Genomic DNA, 17,781 nt, shown 5'->3' on the forward strand with positions numbered 1-17,781 from the left:
GGCCCAGATTTGGCCCCTGGACCTGAGTGTCAACACTCCTGATTTATTTTTTAAGAGTACATTAGTGACAGCTAACATGTGATCTATTTCGGTATTTCTTCCCCTTCTGTTTCAGTCCACCACGCTGGAGGTATTTTAACACAAGCCCTTAATATTTGGCCCTTTTTAGCACTGTTTTCTTTGAGATTCTCGTGCCCGCAGTTCCAATGCAACATGCCCGCTGGTTTCAGAATACCCTCGAATTAAACATGGCCATTTTCCTGTGCCACTGCCTTACATTAGCAATTAGACAAACAAACCATTTTACAGGCAAAGCATTTCCCTTTAAGAACAGAAGAACGGTCTTCTCGGATCAGAGCAAAGTTCCACCTAGTTTGAAAGTTCTAACTAGGGTTGTTTCGAATGGCAGGCAGCCGAAGTGTGTGAGCAATGCACACACACGGCAGCTGTTGCTAGTTGCTCTGCCTCAGCGCCCAATGCTCAGCGGGACAGGACTACATTTTGAAGGGCAGGCACTGCTTGTGACCATCCTTGTAGGCATAATCCCCAAGGAGAGCCCAAACTTCCAGGGGTTGTATTGATCCACTGCAACAAACCAGTTCTAGAAGTCCTTGTCTCTGTTGGGAGCCCTTTTCTGTAAAGCTCCTCGTTTCAAGAATTCCAGAACACCAGATCAGGGCTGCAGGAGACAGAATTAGGTCCTTGACTGGCCCTTCTGCCTTCCATTGTGAATCACGCTGTTATTTGAGGAAGCCAAGTACCTGATATTCGTCTTGGTAAGAAGTGTGTAGGAGTAGAAGACAGGTGTGTAGGGGATGTCGTCTCCTCGAAGATTGAAGAGCCCTGTGGAAAAGCAGGAATTTCGTTATGTCTTCCCCTTTTGTGCCACGTGGCCTTGTAGTGGATGAAGGAAGGGCAAACTGCGTCTTGTAGAAGAGAGACAGGGAACTTGCTGGAGGTGTCAGTGAAGAACGAAAGAATAAAAGGAAAAGGAAGCGCAAGAGAGAGGAGGAGAGGAGAGAAAGACACGGCAGGGGAGCATGTACACAATGGGGAGGGGAACATAAAGAGGGCATAAAGTGAGGAGAAGGAACTTGAGAATCCTGACACTCTCAGGCCTTGTGATGCCCGCGTTTCTAATCTTCAAGGCTGTAAAGGCTGTACAGACCAGCCTTCCCTAACCCGGTTCTCTCAAGAACTGTTAGACTGCGATTCCCATCACCCCTAGCCAAGGCAGCCTGCTGGCCAGGGATGATGGGGGTTGAAATCCAACACAGACAGTGCCACGTCTAATCTTAAAGGAGAGGGGACTAGGCACTGAGCAGAACCTCTGCTAGGGGAAGTAGGGCGATGGCCCCCTGCCTCATAGCAATCCATGGGGTTCTTACCAAAGCTGCTTTGGTAAGAACAGTTGGCTTCTCTCTAGCCCAGCCCTCTCTCCTCTGAATGGCAGAACCAACCAAGGTCTGAGGCAGAAAGATTTCTCAGCTGCCTGCCATACAAGAACCGTTCAGGCAGAGCTGCCGGGGACTGAGCTGAGGCCCTTGCAGATGCAAAGGCAGGCATTCCCTGCCCGTGATATCTCATTCCGGAAGCCCACACAGCCAGTGTGTGATGTGGTCCAGCCATCCTTGCATCTGCAGCTGTTTTCCTGGTCAAACAACAGCTGTGCAACCAGGCCCCTGCAGACCCTACTCAAGAAAATGAAATTTAGGGTTTCCTTGGCATAATTCCTGTGGATCCAGTTCGGACTTCTACCACCTGCAATTATGCAAATAGGGGTTCATTTTGCAGGATGGATCCTGCTTCTGCTCGGCACAGGGAAGGGAGAAAGCTCTGCAGATCCCCTGCAGAAGGTGTAAGAGGGAAGGCAAAGCCTAAGCAGAAACTGAATGGGATGGGAGAGGGGGCAGCCTGTTTGTTGGCTACACGACCGCTGCTCCTTGTGCATAAAGTGAGGTATGGGGGACTAGGAAGAAGAGTCCCTGAAGTGACGGACCCAGGGAGGTGAGGCTGCAGAGGGATCTGCAGAGGCTGTAGATCCTTTGCAGAAAGGAAGAGATCAGCCCAACCCACCTGTTCCCTTCGCATGGTCCTGGGCCCTCAACCGGCGTTAGGTGCTTGAATCCAGCATGTCTGGAGGGTACCGGGTTGTGGAAGGCTGCGCTGGACTCTGGTCCACCTGGTTTTGCCTACCCTAACGGGTAGCCCCTTGCCTGGGTGTTGAAACCAGCTTGGGAATGGCAAGAGTCACACCTCGGACCTTTTGTGTGCTTGGTGGCTGAGCTGCAGTCACTCCTCTAAAAACACAGTAAGGCTCCTTCTCACTTGCCCCTAACCTCGGGCAGCCGCAGTGTCAGAACCAGCTGGAGACCAAGGCAGGGGTTGCTTCGCTATGTCGGCAAGGCGATGGCCGTTGCAACTGGTTCTAGGCCTGTGCTGCAGGAGGCAATGGGAAACCACTGCATGGCATTTTCTGCGTGCGACACACACCTGCAGATAGACTAGAAATGACAACGTCCAACCTCTGGGTAGTAAAGAGGACCTGTGGCATGTGGCCAGATTAATTCAGCTCATTCTGGGCACCAGGCACCTTGGCTTGTGGCAGGGCAGGGTCTTGCTAGCTTGGCCTAGCAGCAAAATGTCTTGAGCTGGCCCTGATTAGCTGAGTTTGGTGAAGCACCTACAAGCGGTTTCCTCGAGACCCGAGAGCAAGACCGCGGTGGGCTTCTCGCTGTGCATCTCCATTTGGTTCCGGATATTGGTAACCTTCTCCTTCCAGGTGCTGCCTAAAGGAAGAAAAGGCAAAAAGGAAAGGAAGGTCCAGCTGATGAGAGGAACCCGTGAACTTTCTCCTGCTTGCCTTCGATACAGATAGTGGTTGCCAAAAGAAACGACAACAGTAATAAATAATGTTGGTGAGGGAAAAAACAGCCCTTCAGCCTTACAGTCAAAATGCTTTTGATTTCCATAGGGCTTGCAGAAAGGAAAGGCACCAAAGGTTCAGAGGTATGTATCAGGCAAACAACCTCTCAAATTACCCAAAGATGCACGCAGGACTAGGAACTGAGAGACCTGGGTTCAAGTCCCCATCAGTGGGTGGCTTTCAGCCAGTCAGTGACTCTCAACCTAACCTACCTCACAGGGTTGTTGTGAGGATAACATGTAGAGCAGGGGGAACATGCGCAAGGCCTTGGGCTTCTTGGAGGGACAGGAGGGCTGGAAATATAATAATTAACGAGCCAGCTGCCCAATTTCATTCATGGCACAGGACATACCGACAAAGTTGTCTGCGAGTTGGTAGATGGTGTCAGTGGGTGGAGGTGGCCTCTCAGTCCATACAAGGTCCACCAGATTGTCCTCGATGGGAACAAGGATCCTACCGTGACTCTCCAGGACTTGGCTGTAGCTCTCCCAGTTATCTGAGGAAAGAGAACGTCAGGCAGATGCACGCCCAGGAAATCCACCCCAGGGCAGCCGGCCAGCCAGGGCGACTTGCCCAAGTTGGACAGGAGAAAGCATGGGGTCTGGCCCTGCAAAGGGGCCTCGGCACTGCAGCTTTGGTGGCTGGGGCTGATGACGGAGAAAAGTGGGAGCAAGCGACCCTCTCTCGTGTGCTGCTGGAGTTTTGTGGCCGAAACGTTGCCTTCTCAAGCACAGCATCCTTCTGATTCAGGGTGCCTAAGGATGCTTCATACCGATGGAAAAGAGGTAAGGGTCCAATCCGATTCTCTTCCCAGCAGGAACCTCATCCTGTATCCACTGCCCAATGTTGTCGATCCAGACTGTAAGAGAAAGGGGGTGTCAGCAGGGGCTCCCTTTGGGTGGCTGCCCTCCCCCCCAGCCCTGCAGCCTGATCCTGCCAGCGACAAGAGCCACGGGTCAGTGGCGGTACATGCCTTGCATGCAGAAGACCCCAAGTTCAACTCTGGAGATCTCCAGGTAAAACTGGGAAGGTTTTGCCTGTCCAAAGAGCAGCTGCCAGTCAGCAGGGGCACAACACAGGCTGGTCTCGAGAGGAGGCCCAAAGAGGCCCCCTCTTTGCCGTGCTTGCATGGCCGTGACACTGACCTGCTGGAGCAGGGCCACTTTATTCCTCCCTGGCGAGGAGTCCCTGCCAGCCAGGGTAGGGCGGCCCTCCTGGAGCATGCTGCCACCCCAAGCAGGGCTTGAGGAGCTGGTGTGTGGTGACTGGTCCTTGGGGGCAACCTTCAGCCACCTGGCAAGCGGGCCACGGGGTTTTGTGGCTTTGGCCAAGCGACTTCCTTCTCACAGGGCTGGCTTCCCCATGGGTGTGGACAATCAGTCTTCTCCCAAAAGATCTATGACCTTCTTGAAGAAGGGGAAGTACAAGCTGCTCAAGGTTGATCCAGTGCCCAAGGATCATCTAGTTGGGTTGAATGAGTTCAAATCTCCAGGGCCTGATGGACTCCACCCCAGAGAACTCTCAGACCCACAGGCTATTATCTTTGAGAAGTCATGGAGGACAGGGGAGTGCAAGATGACTGGAGGAGGGCTAACGTTGTCCCTACCTTCAAGAAAGGAAAAGAAGAAAGAACCTTGGAACTATAGACTAGTCATTCTGATATTACTTCCTGGGAAAGTTTTGGAGCAGATTATAAAACAATCAGTCTGCAAACACCTTGAAAGAAATGGAGTGATTACTAGAAGCCAACATGGACTCCTCAAGAACTTAGCATGTCATGTGTACCAAATCAGAATATTCTTTCTTGTTGTAATGCAAATTATTCTGGGGTTGCTTAGTCTTGAATGGGCAATTATGACTTTACAAAAGCCCTGCTCTAGCTGGGGATGACAATGGCTGGAACTGGCTTGTCGGTATGAATCAACACATCTGCCTGGAAGTTGATGTCATAGAATAGTAGGATTGGAAGGGGCCAGAGGGCCATTGGGTCCAACCCCCCACTCAGCGCAGGACTCCAGGTTCAAGCATCCCCCCCAGATGGCTGTCCAGCTGCATCTCGAATGCCTCCAGTGTGGGAGAGCCCACCACCTCCCCAGGTCATTGACTCCATTGTTGTACTGCTCTGACAGTCAGGAAGTTTTTCCTGATGTCCAGCTGGAACCTGGCTTCCTGTAACTTGGGTCCATTATTCTATCTCCTGCAACCTGCGATGATCGAGAAAAGATCCCAGCCCTCCTCTGTGTGATGACCTTCCAAGGACTTGAAGAGGGCTATCCTGCCTCTCCTCAGCCTTCTCTTCTCAAGGCTAAACATGCCCAGTTCTTCCAGTCTCTCCTCATGGAGCTTTGTTTCCAGTCCGCTGTTCATGTCTATTTCCCTCCTCTGAACCCTTTCCAGCTTGTCTGCATCTTTCTTTAACTGTGATGCCCAGACATGGACGCAGTACTCCAGATGAGGCCTAACCAGTGCAGAGTAAAGAGGAACTAGTTCTTCATGCAATTTGAAAGTGATGCTTCTTTTACTGAAGTCCAAATAGCATTTGTAGCCACTTCGCATTGTTGGCCCATATTCAATTTCTAATCTACCACAATGCCCAAGTCCTTCTCATTTGTCCTGTTGTTGACCCAAGTCCCCCTCATCTTGTAACTGTGCTTTCGGCTCCCTTCACCTAAGTTCAGGACTTGGCATGTGTCCCAACAGAATGTCATTCTGTTGTTTTCAGCCCAGCGCTCCAACGGAGGCGGACTGCCATGCTGAGCCCCTGCCGTTCAAAATGCACCGCTTCCCTTCTGATCGTCAGGTACATTTTGGTACTCTCCTTGGGGATGTGTCTGTGGAGACTGCTGTGATGAGCTGCAGTGTGTCAGGTCCACCACGGCAGCACTCGTGGTCTGTGTAGATCGGCACGGACAGCCTTCGCCTGCCCAGTAGCACATGCTGCAGTGGGTGGAGCTTTGGACTGGACTGCAAAGCCCCAGGCTCAGGAGATCCGGGTTGTAGTCCTTGCTTGGCAATGCTGCGCAGCAGGTGACTTTGGGCCAGTTACCCAGTCTCAGCCTCGCCTACCTCCCAGGGTTGTTGTAAGGATAAAATGAAGAGGAGGAGGATTATGCAAGCCTCGTTGGGCTCCTTGTTGGAGTAGAAAAGGTAGGATAGAAATAAACATCACCAGCACCAGCACCAGCACCAAGGCAATGCATGCAGAGGCATGGTTGGGTGAGGACTCACCTGACTTCTGCAGCTCCCAGTTGCAATCCATCTGGCGCTCAGCTTGGATCCAGTAGCGGCTGTCTGTGAAGAGGACTGCTTTCTGCAAAGTGATCACACCCGTCCCTAAGACAACCAGACAGAAAGATCCCACGGGGGGTTAGGTGCAGTTCATGGACAAACACGCCCTTGCACACACACAGTCGGAGCTGCTCAGAGACAAGTAAGAAAATGCAAATGACAGCAACTAGAGGACGTGCAGCAAGAGGCCCCTTTGGCCTGCGATGGCAGGTGGGGTGGCCAGAGGCTGGTGCATGGGTGGGCAGGCTCCAACAGGGTGGCTGTGTGCCTGGCTGGACAACGAGGGCTGCTCCCTTCCCGGCAGCTGCACGGGCACAATCCTGGGTGAAGGACGAGCTGCCCCAGGACCTCTGGTGGGGAAGGTGCTCCTCCGCAGCAGGTACTCCCGTGGCCCAGCATGCAGCCCCCGCAGGCTGTGGCAGTGCCAGCTCCTTGTGCCTGAAGGGGAGCAGCGGGGATGGATGCTGCTCTCCCCTGGGGGCTGGGTGTCGCAGCTCAGCCCTGTGTGGGAAACCTGGCTTTCCAAGTTCGGCATCCATTGTGCACTCATGATCCCTGACTCACAGAAGTTTCTGGGACCTTTTTGCAACTTTGTCATCCTTCTGGGTCCTCTCCCAAGTTGTCCCAGCCATTTTTGTGCCTTTTTTAAAGAGCAAGGCAAACTTTCCTAGATGACTCCATGACCTGCTACAGAAGCCTCCTGTCATTTTGTAGTTCTGTTCTTTCCCACAGCACCATATAGAAAGGCAAAGAGGAAAATGGGGGTGGGGCATATGGGGGGAGAGCTCTTGCGGAGGTTGCTCTAATCTTTCTGCAAAGGAAACAGTCTCAGTAAAGCATTGGGTTGAACACCTCATACAGAGAAGCCCTCTGTTCCCCAGTTCATTAATGCAGCAGGGTTATGACTCTCCACTCACAACACCATCCTATCCATGTTTAGTAGGGGAAATCCTACAACTCCCGGCTGCCCCCACCCCCACTTGCCAAGCGAAAGCCGACTTCTTTACTGAGGCCCTCCCTGAAGGTGTATTTGCCATTATGCATTGCAGTCATGTTAACTGGAAGCAAGAATGACAAAACTGAAGCTGTTCTACTTTGGGCCCATCGGGAGAAGGCGAGACTCCCTGGAAAAGGGAAAGTCCAAGGCAGAAGGAGAAGAGGAAGCGCAGCTTGAGAAGGGCCAGTTCCTTGAAGGAAGCCGTAGCCCTGAGCTTTCAAGAGGGCTGTGATGGGCGGGACGTTTTGGATGACCCTCATCCGCAGGATTACTTGACAGCACTTAACAACAATGGAGCAGCATCAGCAAGAGCGGCTTCAAGGTTTTTATCAGAGTTTGCTATACACATTTTAGCAACTATATCAGAATTGTACTTCAGCACCTATTCTGATACACTTTCATGCTTTTAATTGTCTTGTAAACTGCTTAGAGATACTTTTAAGTATGGGCAGCAATATATCCCTTTATTAATTAAATGAACAAAGACACTTAACGAGAGATGGCTGAAGCCCCATCGGTGAGGATGTTCAAGGATAGGCTGGACATGCACATGGTAGGCATGTCATGAGTGGAACTGGCTGGGGCCAGGGGTCAGACTAGATGGCCCAGGAGCCCCCTTCTGACTCACTCTGTTTCTGTGTTAAGATTGGAAACATGAGAAACAGGAAGAAATGGAAATGGGCAGATTGTTCCATCCATCCTGGCTGCAGAGTCCCTGCCCAGTGATCTTGAGATGTTATTTCCCTGCACTTTCCGGGGCCGGAACGCAGTACTCGTACTCAGAAATCCTTCTGATCAGTGGGGGCAACCATTCCTGTTAAGCATAAGCTGCATGGAGCTGGTTGGGCCAGAGGCCCAGGTGGATCAGGGAATGCGGTCCGGCTTTCTGGCAAAGTACGCACCTGCTGATCCTGTGAAGCCCGTCATCCAGCTCAGCCTCTTGTCCCGTTCGGCAATGTACTCGCTCTGGGAGCAGAAAAATGTTCAGACCAAGAAACAACGGAGCAAGGCTCCCACCTGGAACAGCTGCCTTGCCTGAGTTGTAATAGCAGACCTGAATCTACTCTGCACTTGAAAAGAAAATCGACTCTCTGCACCTAGGCAACCAACATCAAACATGCCAGAATTCTGCAGTCTGCATAAATTATATATAAATTGTGTGAATACATGCAGATTTTCACTTTGCATGATCTACAAGCTTCTGCTAGTAAGACAGAGAGCTGCGCACAAACGCTTAGTTATGGCTTTGTTATGGTGATGACTTTGTCAACCAGCCAGTTTTACTATTATCTTTTAATGGTGTTTTTATTAGCTTCGGCCTTTTGTGGAAATGGAATATAAATATGGATAACAATACGAATAACCTGAAGTCTCACCATAGCATTCAACTCCATCTCAGCCTGCTCGCTGGCAAGAAATTGTTCAAGCTATTTTTACTGCCTTGATGAATAGAAACTGTTGGGGGGGGGCGGTAAATAAAGCTGAGCTACTCTGGACAATCCGTTCTGTGCCTGCTCAGTGCAGCCCCCTGCTCATGAAAATACATGTGGTTCTGCCACCGGCACGTCCTCACTGCTCCGTGTTTGTGCCCTCCTTCAGGGTCCAGGGCAAAATCAAACTATCGTCCCTCTGAGTGTGCAAACCTCAGTCTGCAAACATCCATGCTCTGTGTCGGCCATGATAAGCTTCCCCGGCACTAATCTTGAGGTGCCTTTTCCTGCTTGCACTTCTATGTCCAGTGGAAAAACTTTGCAGGGTTCTTAATGTCCTTAAAGTCAGTAAGCAAATAAAGGCGTTTTTTGCACGTGCTTAATGGGTAATGTCAGTGAAATATGTGGCTCCGATATGATGCATGCATCAATGCCTATCTTTTGCACGTTCAAAGAAGCTTCTGGGGGCAGTGTCTGTGGAACAGCTCAGTGGTTGGTGTCCTGGAAATGGGCCTCCAGGGTGCAGGGCTGGAATCTCTTATTCACACCGGCACTGATGTGATCCGCCTGCTCAGAATTGCCTGCTCCCTCTGAGCTCTGCTGTGATCTTCACAGGAGCGGTGGAGGGTGCAGGAAGAATCCTCCCCGCAACAATATATTGTTTGCTGCTGCAATGCAAACTTAGCCGGGCATAGCAATGTGTGTATGTATACACATTGCTAAATACACACAAATAGATTAGGTAGATTTCATTAGTGATATAATTTTCTGCAAAAAATGCCCAAAGTTTTGATGCCTGTCCAAGTCTTGCAGAATATTATCTTCCCCCCAGAGACCCAGAAAGATGTCTCTGTGGACACAGAAGAAGTGGACATAGGAAGGTGGCCAGCCACCATCCCGGTCAGACCTTTCTATTCGCAGAAGTCGTGCACATCTTCCAAATACTTGAGAAAGGCGGTGCTTACTGGCTTTGCCAAGAAGGATACCAGAGGAACAAAGGGAATTTGATTGACAGGGTCGGCGGATGGGGTTTCACAAATGCCCTGGTAGTCCGGCATGTCACGGAGCGGCCCCCCCCCTGCCCCCCAGGGCCCGGTCATGCAGGAGTTGCTGCCGCGGCACCACCCTCTCTTACCATGTGCGCATCCGTGTTGGGGACGATGTAGGCGGAGAGGTTGAGCGACTGCATGTGCAGCCGCAAGGCTTCCAGCTGTTTGTCCGTTCGGATCACCGTGGGAGGCAAATACTGACGACACAAAGCGCTTTATCAGTGCAGGCCAGAAGCTAGTGAGCATAAAAAGTGGGGGGCAGCTCGGCTGTTCCTACCGTTCCTCTGCTATCTTCACGATGGTGGGTGGTCAATGGCCCTAATCAGGGCTGCCCTTGGGCACTTTCAGTCCCTGAACTTAAGGTACAATCCTATACTAGTCCTACAGCTCTGAGCATCCTTCAGCCAAATATGCTTCCCTTTGGACACAACCCTAAAATGATGTAAAGCCTCAGACTTAGAGGGGTACATCTTCACCCCCTTGCTTGCACCCTGCATTTTTGCGGTATGGGCTTTTTGCCTTTCTAGCAAAATCAGTTTGGATGCAGGGAGGAACCACGCTGGGAAGGGCACAGGATAACTTGTATCTCCTCTCCTCTCCCCTCCCCTCCCCTCCCCTCCCCTCCCACGAAAGTGCCTTTTTCCCTCACTCCAAAGTTGTGTTTCAGACCTCAGAGAGGTAGCCGATGTGTTTCTTTCCCGCAGAGACCTGTCTCTAGCCTTGGATCGAGGAATCCAAAGCAACTTAGGGCTCCGCAGCTGCTCTCTTAGGACAGCTCCCTCAGCTGGGGGTGTGGGACAGTCTCTCGATGGCTCAGTGTGGTCCTTCAGTTGTGAAGCACCCGCCTAACTTTCTCCCGCCACTCACAGCCATTCCCTGCTTTACAGCTGCTCTACATTCCTGCTATGTTAGCAAAACAAACACAAGAACACGGCTGTTCGCCAGCCCTGCTGAGAAAATAAATTTTCAATGTATTTTATCATGTTGTAAGCCGCCCCGAGGTTTTGGCAAGGGGCGGCATAGAAATAATAATAATAATAATAATAATAATAATAATAATAATAATAATAATAATAGATGCACTCTTAGCATGGGCTGCCTCACATTTTAAGTTCAGTTCTATCATATTAGCATCATATACACCAATACAATAAGTTTGTTTCTGCTGCCCTGCTGTGAACACTATTACCTGGGAATAAGCACAATTTATTCCTGCTAGTCTAACCTTTAGGTACACCTGGACAGTAGCCGTGGAGGTCCGTCTCTAGCCTAACCACATCTCAGCACAGCACTGGCTCTTGTCAAAGGCTGCCAAATCAGATGCCAAACACTTTGAGACTGGACTACCATAGTTCATCAGCAACACACACACACACACACACGCGCGCGCGCGCGCGAAAAAGATTGCCTATTTCCAGTGCTGTTCAAGGCCTCACCGGAGGGTTGGCTGTGCAGTTTCTGGTGTCCCTGGATCCAGAAGTTGCTTGCTTGAGATAACCTGCAGTACAACCTAGGAAAGAAAGAAAGAAGTTCTCATAAAAGTGCAGCTGCTTTAGGGACACATGTTTGTGTGTGTGTGTGTGTGTGTGTGTGTGTGTGTGTGTGTGTGTGTGTAGCAGCCATCTAATGCTTAGACATCTCTTTTCTGCTGTAGTAATTTATAGCTCCACAATCACATAAAAAACACATGAAGCAAAGAAGAGGTTTATTACATACAGAGGGACTGCGTGGAATTCTGGAGGTACATTTCCCCACATACCTGCACAGGTAAAATGGGTTGGAAGCTTACTTTGTTAAAAAGTTGAAAAGCCAGGGAGGGGGAGGCTCAAATATTCCAGGGGTGTGTGTGTGTGTGTGTGTGTGTGTGTGTGTGAGAGAGAGAGAGAGAGAGAGAGAGAGAGAGAGAGAGAGAGAGAGAGAGAGAGAGAACAAATTCCCCTAAATCAGACACGCCTGCAAAAAGCATTAATCTGTTTTTCTTGACTGTAGATGCTGTTGGACTGACAGAGTTCAGAAATAACAAACAGGCTTGCGCCCAAGACCCAGTCGGGCGGATCCATGCAGACAAGGGCATCATGGGATTAACCAGCACTGGTGCTTCGACACCTGGATGGGTGGACAGGCCCTTTGCGAGCTGGTGATAAGTGGGCCCTGGTCTATACGTACAGCACAGTGAAGTGGTATAGTCCTGCAAATTGTTCAAATGGACAAGTTCCTTTGAAGCTGCAGGTGAGGGAACTCCGCTTTTAAACCTTCCCTCAAGTTAAAGAAACAAACCACCTTCCCTTAAGCAGAAAACCAGCACAGCAGGAGACCTGCTATGCTGGAAAGTTTCCCCCAGTTCACTAGGGCATTTGTTTGCTTTCATGGCTGGGAGTTTGGCATCCACTCTTGTGGTCTGAAGTGGACCCTTCCTTTCCACCACTCCATCTTCCCGCCTGAGCAGAGCTTGTCGGGGCGGGTGATGCTGAGAAGGCTGTGCGAGAAGAGGAGCAAGAGCAGCTGGTGACCTTGGCGGTCAGAAGGGGGCTTCAGTGAGGAGGGGGCACTTCCAGGGGGGCCTGGTCAAATCTTTCTTGTGGGGAGAGGGCTGCTCGCCTTGCTGGCACTGGCCCACTTGCTCAAGCCTGGATGGGAGGAGCGTTTGGCTCCGGGAAGAGAGAGGACGTCGTGCGAAGTGGGAGCCACTGGTCTCGTGTCAACTCGTCTGCGGCACTGAGGCCGGCTCCCGGCAGGCAGAGCAGGCTCTGGGTGGGAGCGCGGGCTGCTCCATCAGCCGGGATGGCAAGCGAGCCATCATGCGCACTGGGAATTGGCACCAGATGTGCCACGTTCTTTCTGCTGGCAGCCGGCAGAGGCTGACATCATCTGAACAGTACGCAGCAATTTTTTCTTTTGGGAGCATGTGCTTAGCGAAGCAGCTGAGAGATGGCCGGCATCACATGCGTATTTGGGGAGTACTAATGGGGCAGAAGGAAAATGCGGGGGAGAGTCTGCTTTGATTCCTACCCTCCTCCGCCTGCATTTTTATAGCCCGGTGGTGACATGCAGAAATAGAACGTTCCCAGTTCCTCACAGTTTTCCCCCTGAGGAAGGAAAACTTTCCCCGTGCTTCATTTTCTGCATTTCAAATTGCAGCAAAAGTCACCTAAGAGGGGCCAGTAAAAAGCTGGTGGGGAGAAAGAGGATCAGGACCTGGCTGCTGAAGGAAAGAAGCAAACTGCATCCTGGAGTACTATTTATTTACTCCAGCGGCATCTCAGCGGAGGACAACTTGGATTCCCTCCTGATGTTTTAACTCCCATCAGCCCTAGCCAGTAGTGAGGAATGATTGGGCTTGTAGTCTAACCCAGAGGGCTGTAAATTGCTCACCCCTTCAGAAACCGAAAACAGTATCAAAGTTTTGACACATTGAAGAACAAGAAGGTATTTCCATGTGTAATCCTGTTTTGTAACCATAATGGTGCAATGCTTATGCATGCGGGTCAGTAGTAAGTGCTATTGGCTTGTGTACGATGTTACTCCTACTTAGAGTAGGCCCAGTGAAATGAATGGTTCATTAAACCAACCTTGGCTACAACCCTCTGAGTTTATAAGGCTTGCTTCCAGATGAATAGATGTAAGATTTCCACCTTAGAATCTTAGTAGAAAGTCCAATTATTAATTTCTCCACTGTATTTTCTTTCTAACATTTCTTTCCCCCTGTACAGCTCTGAGAACGCACGACCCCAGGGTGGAGGGCAAATGTACGCCAGGGTGGGCAGGGTTGGGGATTATCTGCCCTACCAATGAGAGCCCGGAGCAAAAGATGCACTCGGTGTTGAAGAATTCTGCATCCAGGAATCTCTTTTGAGTATCAGAACTGAACTGAACACAACCGTTCTTTCACATAAAAGTACACTCCTTGGGATCCTAGCAGATGTGAAAAAGGTGAGTTTAGCCTGTTCTTCCCCTGCATGAGAAAAGTTCCCCTATGAAGGTGCTGCATGGAATGGGAAGGGCTTCCCTTTTAGCGCCAATCCCAGGACCAAAAGTGCGATATTCTCCCAAAGCAGGGGAAGGGAGGGTTAAAATCCTCCCTCCAACCTACCCACCCAACATATGGGCATTTTCAAAGCCTGCATGTTAAATGCAGGAACAGTTGAACAAAGCCTCCAAAGGAGAAAGATTAAGAAGGTAATGTTTATTGATCAGCTGAGATCCAATATCCATGTAAAAGATGAGCTGAAACCAGCCATGATGTTTATTAATGCTGCTTGATTGGCCCTGGAGTGCCTTGTGGGCCCTTGATTGGCCCCGGAGTGCCTTGCTCCTGATGGGTTCTCACTCAGCTTTTAAGCAGGGCTGCAACAAACTCCAACTTGTGAAGGAAGTTGGTATTTTCCACCAAAATTTTAAAATCTGTTACTTTTTAAATAATTTCAATCTTTAACATGGCTACAGCTCTGATTTTTTTTAAACTTTAAAACATTTAAATCCATTCAGTTTATGAACGGAATATGCTATTGTGGCTATTTTACCTGTTGTGGAAGTGTTGTATTATGCAGATCACACTGCCTGCAAATTTGTTGATGCAAAAAGACGCCTTCTGTTGTCCGACTTGGCTCTTCCCCGGTAAGCCATGCACTGTTAGCCCTGTGCTGGTGCTGTTTGTGCAGATTCTATCCCCAGATAAGAGCTGGTGAAGCTGAAAATGGGATGTCCGTTTCTGAGGGCACGTGGGCCAGGGCAGGGGCCAAGGAGAGTCCCACAGCCTTCTGGGAAATTCTGGAGAGCCATCTTGAAATCCCAGGTGGGCTGGATTGGTCCAGAGCCTGCAGTTGTGCCATGCCTGGTTTAACCGGGTCTTTGTGGCAAGTGGCACCATTAATCTCATGCCAGGCTGTGACGCAAGCAAAGGAAAAGGGGGGCTCTGGTCTCTCCCGGCACCCTTGGACTGGCGAAAGACATTTTCAGGTCAAGGCTATGATGTCTTCCTGGCCTGGGTGACAAAGTGAGGCAGGGCTGGTCCAGCCAGCTTACTGTCTGCGGCCGTCTCTCGCCCTTCTGTGCTGATGCCACATGTTCGACCCTGAGTATATGAGCCTTGTCTGGGCTTAGGAAGCTGCCCTCCATCCAAGGCGACGTGCTAAGACCATTCACGCAGGTTCCTCCAGAGCAGCATCATCAACTCCAAGGCTGGGCCAAAGGTCCCTCCATCCCAGGGCTTTGCAGGCCAGCCAAGGGCTGGGGGCACGGACTCCCCCAGTTGCCCTCCAGTTCTTCACCAAAGCTCCAGTCAGTATTTCATCCAGGGCCAGGCTCAGTGGCACATGGGCTTTCCAGTGGAGCTGCCCCGACAGAACCAGCTGCCAGGCCCTTCTCTGGGCCGTGGGTGGGGAGGCGCAGCCACGCAGCTGGCAGACAAAGAGACTGGGCTAGCGCTGGAAGACCCACTCCTCCCAGTGAGTCCCGCGCTGCCGATTTCCGATTTGAGGTCAGAAATAGCAACAAGGACTTCCCAGAGACCCAGGGACGCTTTGCCGGCTGGATTAAGAGCATGAGTGAACAGCTCCCCATCTCTGATCTACCCGACTCACTGGGGAGCACACCTCCTCCTTGTCCACCTGCCTGGGCTCTGAGGTCATTGAAGGAGCGCTCTGGGCAGGGACCTGAGATCTGTCTGAGTGCCCTCGCAATATGGCTTTTCCTGTACAGGCTCTTGTCTGTGGAACTCCCTGCCATTTGATGTCAGGAAAGTGTCCACATGGCTTTGTTTCTGGCTTCTGCTAAAGACAGTTTTATTTAAACAAGCATTTCCTGAATAAAAGGCCGGCCATTGATTTACTGGCACAATTTGATTTCTGATATTTTTAGTTTGTATACTTTGACACTTTAAAAAAATCTTATTTGAATTGCTGTTAACTACTCAGGATTTTCTTATTTTTTTAACAAATAGAGCAGTGTGTAGGACAGGGAGTGTGACAGCAAGAGGAGGGCCTTCTCAGGGGTGTCCTCCTGACTGTGAAACCATCTCGCTGTGGAGGCCTGGCAGGTGCGGACTGTGCCATCCTCTGGGCACCAGGGCAAGACATCCCTCTCTGCCACGGCATTTACAGGCACCGTTTAAGAGCTGGATGGGTCACATACTTAAACAGGTTTATCTTGCATTAAATCTGGATATAGTTGCATAATATTGCACTTTGGAAAATTTTATGGTTTTTATCGCTTTATGGCCCCGTTTGAGGAATTGCTATAAACTGCCCGGAGACCATCAAGTATGAGATGATTTTAAAAGGAAATTAATGAATGAATGCTGTTTTGAACTAACAAACAAAATAGCAGTCCTGTATGCTTTCCAACTTGGCAGCCCATGGAGCTGCGCCTTTTGAGGCAGGTGTTGCTTGGCAGAGTGCTGGTGGGCAGACCTGGGGGGCAGAACAAGTTGCTCAGCTGCCCCCCCCCCCCGCAAATGTTGAGTCTTCCCTGAAAGCGCTCCAGATTGCTTTGGTTTTTCTTATCCAGGGAAAAAGAAACAGAGGGTAACCCCAAGGAGCCAGTGCTTGCGCAAGTTATTCTGCTTCCCACTCAAAAGAGTTGGCACAACCCATGGTGCTCCACACCCAAGTCAAGGTCCATCATACCCAAGGCCAGAAAAGTTATTTTTGGTACCCGGGGCAGCAAATTCCACAAGTACCCGGCCCCTTTGGCAGTAATAGTGAAATGCTAACGGGCAGATGCTGCAGAGCTGCACACATCTAGTCAGAAGTCAGCCTCACTGAGTCCAGTGGGACTTGATCTCAGGGGACGGTTCATAGTTTAAGGGTGTCATCCTATTTGTGTGAGCCATGGCAGTTTTAGGGTGCAGCCCCGTGCGTGTTTAGACCGAAACGTGCCCTACAGCTGGCTGCAGAATGCTGGAGCCGTGGAACATTTTTCTGTCTAAACAGGCACAGGGCTGCATGTTAAATAAACAACGGTTTGCTCTCTGTGCCAAATCAGGAGCCAGCACATAATTGAGGATGCCGAGTTTGCCACGGCATCCTGCACCGATTTGCTAAATCCACTCATCACGGTTTACCACATCCAAAGGTCTCTCAAATCATTTTACACATACAAAGAGATAAAAAGGCATAACAGATACAAAAACTTGTCCATTAATATGTTTAAAAACATTTAAGATAAAAGTGCATTAATTAGTAAACAAACTACTGGGACAGCACAATAATTCAGAGAAGACTTGGATCAAGAGATGTCCTTTAAGAGGGGCCTAAAAGATGTCGCTTGGCTTGCCCTGGCACTGGGAAACAACACAGGCAAGGCTGTCCCACTGCAGTCATGAGCTGCTGGACGTGTTCCATCAGCCGGCCCTGTGATGTCGAGGAACGCGGGTTTGCAGGGTAAATCTATGCAAATGGTAAACCAGGTGCCCAGTGAACCAGTTCCCGCACCTGTGACACCGTGTGCCAGATCAGCCCAGGTGGATCCCTTCAAAGCAGCCAAGTGGCACAGTCACCATGCCAAGGTGGTCACGGGAACTGCCCAGGCTGTTCGGGTGGTGCTGCAGCAAGGTCCTCCCTCCAGGTTTCCACACACCAAAGAAGGTTGCCCACGGCTCCCACCAGCATACCTACCGTCCAGAAGGAGGACCGTCCAGACCCATGAGATACAAGAGGAGAAACGAGCCATCTCTTATTTTACAGACTGGAGATTCACCAAGGTAAGGTTTTTGAGGAAAGCTTAAAATATCGGCCAGAGGCTCACGGTGCCTCTGCCAGTGCCTGGGTCTTGCAGAAGTTTGTGGTGCAACCCAGGTAAGAAAAGAAGCCCAGGTAAGCTTCCCGATTATATTGCTCTTTCGTGCCCCAGCGATCCCGTTCTATTCGCCAGATAAAGCAAACAGATAGCACAGCACGTGATGGAAGCTACAAAGTCCAAATGTCAGGCAGCAGAAAACCTGCTATCTCTTTGATCTTTTCCTGGTGATTTTGCACTGATATGAGTATTATTATTAGCATCATATGCAAAATAGATTAACCCTTCCTAGCCCCGCTACAATCCTTCTAGGGGGTTATCCTCAAGGGGAGCGGGCAGAAACTCTTCAGTCTGTAC

The 17,781-nt window shown here is 50.4% G+C and overlaps 1 protein-coding gene across 1 annotated transcript in view; it reads right to left on the reverse strand.

Moving 5' to 3' along the window:
* The window catches only part of XPNPEP2 (X-prolyl aminopeptidase 2), a 33,342-nt gene extending 15,681 nt beyond the window's left edge, over positions 1-17,661 (reverse strand). Inside the window, exons 1-9 of the mRNA XM_044427552.1 lie at positions 17,304-17,661; positions 11,127-11,200; positions 9,777-9,887; positions 8,114-8,177; positions 6,155-6,259; positions 3,699-3,785; positions 3,279-3,422; positions 2,688-2,789; positions 762-843 (exon numbers count right to left, since the gene is read on the reverse strand). Of these exons, the coding sequence (XP_044283487.1) occupies positions 762-843; positions 2,688-2,789; positions 3,279-3,422; positions 3,699-3,785; positions 6,155-6,259; positions 8,114-8,177; positions 9,777-9,887; positions 11,127-11,200; positions 17,304-17,358 (824 nt within the window). The 5' untranslated portion in view covers positions 17,359-17,661. The remainder of the gene's footprint in view (positions 1-761; positions 844-2,687; positions 2,790-3,278; positions 3,423-3,698; positions 3,786-6,154; positions 6,260-8,113; positions 8,178-9,776; positions 9,888-11,126; positions 11,201-17,303) is intronic.
* Between the last annotated feature and the right edge of the window lie 120 nt (positions 17,662-17,781).

The sequence above is a fragment of the Varanus komodoensis genome, unplaced genomic scaffold (genome assembly GCF_004798865.1).
Source record: "Varanus komodoensis strain SLA01 unplaced genomic scaffold, ASM479886v1 scaffold18_3, whole genome shotgun sequence".
NCBI lineage: Eukaryota > Metazoa > Chordata > Lepidosauria > Squamata > Varanidae > Varanus > Varanus komodoensis.